Source organism: Carlito syrichta, unplaced genomic scaffold (genome assembly GCF_000164805.1).
Source record: "Carlito syrichta isolate Samal-C Ts95f unplaced genomic scaffold, Tarsius_syrichta-2.0.1 Scaffold180901, whole genome shotgun sequence".
Classification (NCBI taxonomy): Eukaryota; Metazoa; Chordata; class Mammalia; order Primates; family Tarsiidae; genus Carlito; species Carlito syrichta.
In genome coordinates, this window is record NW_007124997.1 from 305,932 (window position 1) to 316,872 (window position 10,941).

The 10,941-nt window shown below is 44.3% G+C and overlaps 1 protein-coding gene across 1 annotated transcript in view; it reads left to right on the forward strand.

The window, feature by feature from the left end:
- Positions 1 to 10,941, forward strand: part of ADCY2 (adenylate cyclase 2) — a 314,510-nt gene that overhangs the window by 280,005 nt on the left and 23,564 nt on the right. The window contains exons 19-20 of the mRNA XM_008051507.1: positions 7,809 to 7,955; positions 9,689 to 9,796. Coding sequence (XP_008049698.1) covers positions 7,809 to 7,955; positions 9,689 to 9,796 — 255 coding nt within the window. The remainder of the gene's footprint in view (positions 1 to 7,808; positions 7,956 to 9,688; positions 9,797 to 10,941) is intronic.

Genomic DNA, 10,941 nt, shown 5'->3' on the forward strand with positions numbered 1-10,941 from the left:
TGGCCAGCTACAGCCCTGTAGGCAAATGAACAAAGGTTCAGTTTCAGAACTTTTCAGACTCTGACTAGTACTCATGGCACCATATTCCATGACAGGCATGTTAAGGATCTTTGGTGTTCCAAAGGATAAAATGAGTCCCATGTGTTGGTAGGTTTGCACTTCCTAGCTGCTGGCCTGACAGATCAGGAGGAGAGAGCAACAAACACTGAATCTTAAATTGGGATGTCATATCGATGAAATACTCCAAGTGATCGCATCCTCCTGCCCAGCTCATGGACTGCAGGGTTCTCTGTATTTAGTCATACAACACAGAACTCTCTTTGCTTATAACAGTCCATATTTCACTGCCAGTTTCTCTTGGTGGGTAAATGTGTGGGGTGGTGATACTGAAGCAGCCGTTGTGAAACTTGGGGACTAAAAACTTACAAGGAGCTTCCAGGGCCCGCCACCCTCAGGGCAGGCCATGCTGTCTACTCAGAGACCCTGCACTCCACCAGTGACTGGATAGCAAACAGTGAGAATAGGGAGAGTCTGGCAACTACAGTCCCCATGAGAAATGCACTGCATGCCAAACAGACCCCACCACAAAGGGCTTGAACAAGATCCCACAGAGAGTGTCAGGAAGGAAGGGTTTGGGGTTTATTGTTGCTTTGTTTCTTTCTGGAAACACATAATAAGGCTGTTCTAAGGAGACGCGTCTGAATGCATAAATCATCCCAAAGTCCTGCCCCTTCCTTCTGTGGAATATCTCCTGTGGCAATCAGACCTCCCTACCCTAGACCGGCTTTGTCCCTGAATGGAAGAACCTATTTCCTTGACCTAGTGCTGTACGCATGACCTTGCAATTCCAGGCCTGGCAGGGCTGACATCGTGTGATCTTTCACATCTAAATACTGGTGGCACCTGGGCTATTTAAGAGTATAGCTATCATCAAAGTTTCTGTCCCTTCCCTGATGCCAGGACCAAATAGCAGCATCCTGCCTGAGCTCTCTCCCTCCTGGGGGCTTCCCTAAGCAGAGGCTCCAAACTTTGTTCAACCTGCTATCCCTGGAGTGGGATCATTTCCAGTGGACTCTAGATGGGGTGAGACAGGGTATGGCTGACACTGGGGCCCAAGAGAGGGCCCTGAAACCAAGAGCAATGTTTCTTAAAGTGAAGGGCTGCCGGCAGCACCTGCCACTTATGCTGTTTCTGGGGCCCATATGAACCTTTTCAACTTCCTGGACCCTGCGAGGTGACTGAGAGCATAGGTCCCGCCTCAGCCCAGACACCTTTAACTGTGGGGCCACAGCCTCAGTCCTCTCAGAGACTATCACTAATTTTATTTTTACTTTTTGTTGTTGTTGTTAGAGACAGGGTGTCACTCTGTCCCTAGGCGCTGGAGTGCTGTGTCATAATCATAGCTCACTGCAGCCTCGAACTCCTGGGCTCAAGATCCTCTTGTCTCAACAGAAGTACTTCACTACAGATACCTATTTTTTTTTTATTTGTTTGTAAAGACAGGGAGTCTAACTATGTTGCCCAGGCTGGTCTTGAATTCCTAGAGTGCTGGGATTACAAGTGTGAACCATCACACCTGGCTCCATGACTATCATTAATTTTAGAAGCAATACTTCCTAGAATGCTCTTAGAATTATGCCTGGCATGCAGTAAAGAGTTTTTAGCTAGCTTTTAAGCAAATACTCCATACTCGTGCAAATTTGGAAATCCTTGCCCCTGGGAGCTGATTAAAAGTCTGCAAAGAAGGCTTCTTGCCCTAACTTTTTAGAGTCTGAATATAGTCGAAGGCAAAATCCAGTGTAATCATTTTGCTCCATGTCTGGTGATGAGGAAAAAGCCCCACAGACAGCATTCACCTTCTTGGCTCCGACTGAACTGTGTGGTGCTGAGCACTCAGTGCCTGCACGCAGAGGCTCAGGGTAGTTTTAGGAGCATGGAGCACTTCACCACACTCATTCATTTCCACTGAACCCCTAATTTTGCTGTTCTGTGAGTCTTTTGGAAATATCACAGGGAAACGAGACTCCAGCCAAAACGAATAGAGCCATACTTCCGAGATGTTGCGAGTTTGACTTCAGACCACTGCAATACAGTATATCACAATAAAGCAAGTTGTACATTGTTTTGGTTTCCCAATGCATATAAAAATTATCTTATGCCTAGTAAGTGACCAATAGCATTATATCTAAAAACTGCAAATACTTTAATTAATAAATACTTCATTGCCCAAAGTGACTGGATCAGAGACACATGAGCACTGGCTGTTGGAAAAGTGGCACCAATAGACTTCCTCAATGCAGGGTGGCCACAAACCTTCGATTTGTAAACAATACTTTAACTGCAAAAGTGCAATGAAGCAAAGCATGATAAAATGAGGTATGCCTATAAGCCAAAAATAACAAAAAAATAAAATAAGACTCGAGGTTGTGTTTTCAACCAACGTCAATGCCTGCTCTCACCACTACAGAGAAGGCTGCATTTTGTCACCAAATTGACCCCTTGCTGAGTCCCCACATAGTAGGCAACCTCGTTCACAGAGAGCCAAGCCATGCTCAAAACAAACCACATGAGCCACAGATGCCACCATGAATATCTGGGGAATAGTAGGTTGTTGCATAAGTTTATAGTGGGTTTTTTTCCTTGCTTATGGGATGCAAGTGTCCCATGATGGTTGACTGGTCAGAGTTCATCACATCTGCCAGTTCCTGAGTTGACTGATGTGGGTCATCATGGATTAAAGCATTTAAGTGGTCTTCAACAAAGCCCGATGGTCCTTCTGAATGTGGAGAATCACTCGGGTCAAAATGGCTCTCTTGGAAACGACAAGACCCTTGTCTTGCCATGCTTTCCCTGGTGGCATTCTCCCCATATGCAGCACAAATGTTTTAAGCTGCCTCCACTGCCCTGACTCCTGTGTTAAGCTCAAACACAAGAATATGTTGGAGGTATTCGTTTTTTTCCCACTTGACGCTCCATCATCTTTACCCCACAGATAGCACTAACTTTCTTCAAATCTGCAAAATGCAAGGCGTATTCACAAGTACAACATTGTCACTCCAAATGACAAATGACAGATGATAAACAAACTCCCAACACTGCAGTGTTTCCAGGCCAAAAACAAATGCTGTGAATGTATGCCTCAACCTAACACACCTCGTGCACAAATATCTTCTCCTTTTTCTGCTGGGGGTGAGACCTCCTCCCAGCGCCCACCAGACAGATCCCTCTATAGCACTCATTCTCTGCAGAAGGGTCAGGCTAGCACACCACTGGGGTTTCAATAAATGCTTCTGTACTTTCCAGTCATGTGACTCTGCTGAATCAATTAACCATCCAGTTGGAGACACCAGGTGCCTAATGGTTCCCACCTAGGACAATTGGGAAATCTTGCAAGATGAGAAGCTCTTGTTACACAGCCTAAGTCAGTAAGAGAGAGCACTGGTCAGGAAGGTTGGAGACCAGAACGTCAGCAGCTCTGAACATTTTCTAGAACCTACCACCCCTCCCCTGCCAGCCTGGGTAGAAGCCCCAAATACTGCAACTGGACATGAGCAGCATTGATCACACTTCGTTATACTTTCTCTATTTGCTCTGTGTCTCCAACTAGACTGTAAGTTCCTTGAGGGAAGGGCTTATACTATTTGTTTCTGTGTCCCTAACATCTGGTATCAAGCCTGATGTGTGGAGGCCCTTGGTAGGAGGTGCGTATATGTGCAAGTGACAGGGTGTCAAAGTGAATTTTGTCCTGTGACACCAGCAAAACATTGTTCTCCTTTTTCAAAGGAGGCACTAAACAGTGTAAGAGCTTACAAATGCCTTCCCTGAAAACCAATTACATGACTCTTGACCCGCATGGAGTTCACGAAGACTGGAGCTTGGAAAAGGGTCTTTGGAAAAAATGTAGTGGAAATGAGTCCCCTCCTAAAGAGGAGGGTGACAGTCCCCCTTGACCTCTAGTCTAGTGAACAGACCTGAACTGCTCAGCTTGGGATGTACCCCATGACTTGGGTCTCTGAGTGGTTCTGGAAGCACCTCCAACTGGGTGACCCAGGTGACAGGTGGGTCCTAACACATGGAAATGCCATGGGCGAGGACTGTTGGGATGTCTGGGCCAAGTTGGGGACAGTGGTCGGAGATGCAACTAGACTGTTTTGGGCAGCAGAGGGTATGAGTGTTGCTTATGGGCCAAGCAAGAAAAGAATTGGCATCAGGTGGCTTTAGACCCATTTTTACAAAGTTGCCTGGAGAGGCGAAGGGACCCCAGCAGAGTGGCTAGAATAGCCCGATCTGAGAGAGTAGTACTCAGCAGGCAGGGAATGGCCCCATCACAGGAAACTCCAGTGGAATGTCCAGTGATGGGGACATCTTCAAAACACCCAGGAAAACATCCGCAAGATGAGAGCCAGGTTTCAGTACCCAGGGAGCAAGACTCAGATAATAGAAATTGTCCTGCCTTGTTAGCCCCTTCTTTCTTCCCCTGTTCTCCAGTCTGGCTAGCATGTTAGGAAGCATCAGAGTAGCAGTACAATGTAGAGAGAAAGAGAAGACACCAACCATATCCACCTTCCACCTGCTGTAGGCCCAAACTGGGGAAGGGTACAGGCCACTCACTCAACCAGGGCCAGAGTTTTAACTATTCATTGAGCTGGATATTTAGATTATTGATGAGAGGACTTTGCTTTACCCAAGAGTGACATGGAGAGCCACAGGGTTGTCCCAATTTTTCATCCAGGTTAGGAAAAGAACTAGACACACTTAATAAACTGAAAGGGACATTGGGCACAGAAATGCAGTCACTTTGTGATTTTTTTTCCATTCCTTGAGATTGTTCAGCAAAATGGTTACAGGCCAGTGAATGTTAAAAATGATATCTAGCTCACATTCAACTCTGTAGCTCAGTAATGTGTCGGGATAGCTATGAGCTGGACACTGGTCACTTATTCTAGATTCTACATTCCAAAATCTCCTCAAAGGCTATCCATCTGCTCTACCCCAACTTTCAGATCCTCTGGAAGTGGGAGACAATCTCAGGGCATGTCTCTGGTCCCATGCCCAATCCAAAGACCTAAGGGACCTTTCAATGAGTTTTGAATATGATCTAGGCCTTGCAAGCTTCACTGGCTCCAGAGGGTTTAGGAAACACAGAAGTTTCCCTGGTTTTCAAGTACTCATATTCTTTGGACACCCTGAGGCCCAGAACTAGGGGACCAGTGATTTGTGCTTCCCCTGGCTGCTTTCCCAAAGGTTTCCGAGTGGCCCCACTGATAGGGAGGGAGGGAATGCAGAGGGTGTTCTTGGCCCTTCCCCCAAGCCAGCTGGGAGCCATGGTCACTAGCCCAGCTCTAGTGAATTCCATTTCCTCACTTAGTCTGATGGTCTCAGTCAAGGCTGTGCAGCAGAATAATCTGTGGAGCTTTGCTTTTCTTTTTTTGAGTTGGAGTCTGACTCTGTTGCTCAGTCTGGAGTGCAGTGGCATGCTCACAGCCACCCCAGCGTCGACCTTCCACCTCAGCCTTGCAAGTAACCAAAACTACAGGCATGTGCTACCACACCTGGCTATTTTTTAAAAATTTATTGTAGAGATGAAGTCTCGCCAAGTTTTCCGAGCTGGTATTGAACCTGCGGGCTCAGGCAATCCACTTGCCTTGGCTTCCCAAAGTGCTGGGCTGACAGGCTGAGCCACTGAGCCCAGGGCCGTGTAGCTTTTCAAAATGATGTCCATGCTTGTCCGTACTCTAGGGTACAAGGGTCAGTTGGTCAGTGGGGAGGCCCAGGCTTCTGCCTTCTTGGAAGCCCCATGGGTCCCATGCATCCCCATTTGAGACCTGTAGAGTAAGATGACATGTTGGATCCAAATTTCCAATCAGTTCTGTCTTGAATTTTATTATTTCCTGTTTCTAGACATCCATAAGGACTCCAGAGAAAAAGGTAAAGTGACAGGACCTGCTGATAGTAGAGTCCCCTTGCCAGCCCCAAATTCAGCAGCACAGTCCAAGGTCTTTGGGAGACTCAGGAAAAGTATAAAATGGAGTATTGGCATGAAAGGATCTTCAGTCAGATTTGTTGACTGCAATCTCGAGCAAGTAATGTGGCCACCCCATGTCTCAGTTTCTTCATTTGTACCAGCCTCATGGAATTGTAGTCAGGGAAAAGTAATGCATGTAAGAGTGTTCACAGAGGTGCCCGTCCTGTCATGTGACAGCATGCCGGAAGTGCTAGCTATTGTCACGCTTATTCTCATCATCATCTCCCAGGGAGGCCACTCTGGCTGATGTCAATAGTAAAAAAATGCAGGGTATAGAAAAGATGCCCTTGCCTTGTTAAATGTACCATTTTCCTCAAGAAAAGGCACTACTTTTATTAAACTGACCTTTTTTACCAAAACAGACTCCTCGGGGGTTATCTCTTTACTGCTGTCTTGACTCCCTGGCTGCAGTCTGCATTACTGAACCTGTTCCTTGGCGGTTGTCTGTGTCACCAGTTGCCTACCAAGGGCATGAGTGTCCACAGAAGCAACTTTGCAGAGGGAGAAAGTACAGGTCTTCACAGCAAGTCACCTCCACCATACTGAGCACAGAATACAAATGAAAAACCTTGATTTTATTGTTTAGGCATTTCATACTGATTTTGAGGCAGTAGTGGAAGGCATTATAGAGTGACTGGCCCTGAGAACAGGAACATGTCACGAATCTAGCTTTTTCTCGAAACTGTTGTGACCTTTAGTTGAGTTTCCGTGTCCTCCTGTGTCTGTGATGAAATCTCACTATGGCAAGAACAGCTATTCTGAGGGGCCACCAAACCTTGGTGTTAGAGTGCTAGTTAAGCGATTGTTCTCTGCTAAGCGATCATCTGGGCGCCCCAAAAACAGAGCTTACTGATAAAGTTTATGTAAAATCGATTCTCTTGCCCTGCCAGGCACACAGAAAACAACAACCTAGCATTTTCCCTGCACTCAGAGGTTAGTCGTCTTAACAGAACTCTCCATGTTTTCTGGTGGAGGGAGCCATTTCTCTGTTGCACTGTGTCCACAATGGCTCTTCATGTGTCAGGGCCATCTCAGGGCTCTGAAGAGCTCTTGTCAGTGGGAGGGCAGATTTTGCACACCAAGGACTAACCCCCATGCCCACTTAGCAACTATTCCTTTCTGAAATCTTTATTGAGTTTGATGGTGTCACTGTGCTAGAAAGGTTATGGAAACAACTTGAACTTGTGTGTATAAAACATTGTAATTTTACTCATGTCTATGAATGAAGATATATGAGCCTCTTTCTAGTTACAACCAAAAGGATATCCTCCGTAAATGTTGTTAGTATCTAATATATGAGTAAGTTACCTGAGAAGTTTTATCGATTCTTTCTGGCATGAAACTTGATGAATTTTATCTGCTTCTTTCAGGAGATATGAAAGAGGGAAATTCATAAAGACTCCCATCCAAATAATCTAGCCATAACGAATTATTTTAGGACAATCTGGTAGTTTGGAAGATCAGTTTGTTTCATTCAGTTGTTTAAAGGACACTTTTTACTAAGTCAGAATTCCCTGGTCCCTTGCCATTCTCGATGGACGAGATGACAGAGAGGTTTAACCATACTTAGCACAGAATAGAAACTGGTAGTGGCAGGGAAGCCCTGCATGGAGCTCATTGGAAGCCTTTCCCTGCAAGCAGTGGCAAGGGTAGAATGGGCCTGGACTGGATGGGGCGCTTGGGTGATTTCTTTGCGAATCTTGACATGATGAAACACTAGTATTTGGAGTGTTTTTGTTTAACAGGTTTTCTTGTGCTCAGCTCTTACTTTTCTCCTGAGTAGGATTTATACCACCAGTCCTATGACTGCGTCTGTGTCATGTTTGCCTCCATTCCGGATTTCAAAGAATTTTACACAGAATCAGATGTGAACAAGGAGGGCTTGGAATGTCTCCGGCTCCTGAATGAGATCATCGCCGACTTTGATGATGTAGGTACCGAGAGTCACCTTTGAAGGGCATCTCGAGGCTTCTCTGAATTTGAAGTTAGTTCAGTATAGTAGCATGTCTTTTAAAACTTGTCCTTTGGCATAATTTCTGGTAGAGTATTAAAGCCTTTTGCTTTATTTCGGTCCCTGACTAGTTTGGGGGAGAAAAATACATTGTATTTTTGAAGCTGATATGACTGCTAGGAATAGCTACCAAAATCTGTTAGATGAAATATGTATCCAGTATGCTAGTGAATTCTCTACAAAGGTTTGGATTCCAGGGAAAATACTTGCCTATTCCTTATATATAAAAAGACAATGAGTTATAATAAATTATTGGCATGTCTGTGCATACTTCAAGGTTTTTGTCAAATGTCAACTTGGACCGTGCATGAATGACATATTTTATTATTAAAAATGCAACACATATGGAGGCTAATACATCATATTTTAGAGGGACAAAGTCTATGTTTTAGAATTTTAAATAGGTGTCATTTTTTGGTTTTGTACATAAAGAATAATGTGTTCTATTTTCTGGCAAGAACAAGCACCCCTCTGGTTTTAAGGATGTAGCAGTTTCACTATTCTTATCACTGTCATGCAAAATAGAGGAAAATTGACATCTGTCTGGGAGCATATGTTCATCATGATTCATGGAATTTTGAAATACAGTGACAAGATTATGTAACACAATGGTTTCAGGCCAACCTTCTAAATGTCTTGTGGGCCCTATGCCTTTTCCCCTATCACCATACTTACCACGAGGCTGACACTAGATATTCATGGTGAAGTCAAGACAACCAGGGACCAAGTGCACTTTGTCAAGACAACCAGTAACCAAGTGCATCATGGAAAACTGTGGCATGTCTGCCTCAGTTGCTCCGCAGTAAAATAAACATCTCCCGGTACTAATGGGTGAGTGACAGTGGATATGTGGATAGGTGATAGGGAGATATGCTCACCTATCTTAAATTTTTTGATATGTAATCCTGAAAGAATCTCCTTTGAATGTGGGAGTACCAAGGAAGGAGCAAGAAAATGTTCTTGGTCTCTGGTTGGTGCCGTTTGAGCCCTGCCTTCCTGAGCAGACACAGAACGTTCCAAGGCTTCGTTCACTCACTCATTTCACCCATCCCTTCTCACTGTTCCTCCAGCTTCTGCTTTTATTCTTACCTTTTCTCCTCCCACTTGAAGATTGAATGTGGTAGATTATGAAGGAGTCGAGTAGGAAGCTGGTAACTGGTACCCGAACAAGAAATATTAGGACTGAGGCTGATGACAGAACCATTCTAGATCTTCATACCCTCCCCCTCAGGCACTCAAAGGGCAAAAAAAGTCAATTCTCAGTAGTAATAATTGGTCCTAAATCACCCTGACCATGCAGGGAAGGCCTCACTCATTGGATCATAATTTTGCATTTATGCCTTGCAAACACATAGTTGAGAAATTTATTTGAGGCCGTTAACATTTGCATCATAATTTACCTTGGTTCCTTCAGTAGCAAAGTTTGAAAGGTAATTCATGCTCACTGGAAGTAAATCATTATACTGTACTTCCTTCCAAGGACATGCTCTTTATGAAATGCATAAAAGTTTTCTTTCCCAGCAAAGCCCAAGGCTTAAGGGTGAATAAACAGCGATTGAAACAGGTCACTTTGGCATTACTGTGAGCTACAATTTAAGAATTCTCTGCAAAATGCTCAGCTGAGTAACCGGATGGTTGGCATTGTTTCCCAGCTGCTGTCCAAGCCAAAATTCAGTGGAGTTGAAAAGATCAAGACCATTGGCAGCACATATATGGCAGCGACGGGTCTGAGCGCCATACCCAGTCAGGAGCACACCCAGGTAAGACTTGCCAGCTGTCTAACAACACACATGTGTCTCTATTCCACCCACAGGTTATCCCTAGGGCGGAAACAGCCACACAATGACCAAGAACTGTGTGGTATGTAAAACCTAAAGCTCAGTGATCAAGATCCTTTGAGAGAAGTTGAAAATTCTAGAGGCTTCTTAGGGACTGAGAGTCTGTTTGCTAAGCTCCTGCTAGTGAATGCGAGAAAGAAAAACAATTTGTAGCTACTTGATACCAGATAAATATTCAATGAAGTAGATGACGAAAGCTACTTATTTAAAAGAGACTCATTAAATCATCTTTTGACTTAAAACAATGTAGTTAAAAAAAAACCAAGTTAGCCACACAGAAATTTGATTGAAAAGGTTTGGGGAAAAATCGATTATCTTCAATCAACTAGGGTTTTTGAGGAGATTTTCTGTTATGTTGTGGTGTGTGTGTGTGTGTGTGTGTGTGTGTGTGTGTGTGTGTGTGTGTACATACTTGTATAACTTGTTGGGATATTGGAAGAAGCTAATAAACAAGACCTCCTTTAATCTCAAGACAGTGGACTTTGCTCTGGGGTCTATTCTCTGCTGGCACGGCACAGGGAAACTGAACTTACAGAATACAACTTTCTGGGAATAGGTGGGTTCTCAAAGAAAAAAAGGACTGAGCCTTCTATTCTAGCCTTCTCTTCCACACCCACCTTTCATGGGAGGGAAGAGAGAGAGCAGGCACAACTACAGAGCTCTCTTCTCTAGGAACAGCAGGAGAGGATTCTAATTTGCCTCTTAACATTTATGAGCAAAAAATAGAAGATGGTTCCATCTGACTCAAGATGTAAACCTTGCATTTTCCAAGCAAATAGGGCAATATGTATTCCATTTGTTCTCCTCCTCAGGTGGTTGCTTTCAGATGATTGTTTTTAATGAGTATGCGTTACTTTAGTAATAAGAAAAAGTTTTTTAAAAGCAACAAAACAAACCTTAGAAGACCCTCACTCTTGAATTCTGAGCAGCACCTTCCCACACCATCTTGGAGCCTGAGGCCAAACAAAACCTTGTATACCCACCCCCCATATATTTTTGGTTGTTTTATATGCATTTTTTTTTTTTTGAGTTGGAGTCTCACTCTGTCGCCCAGACTGGAGTGCAGT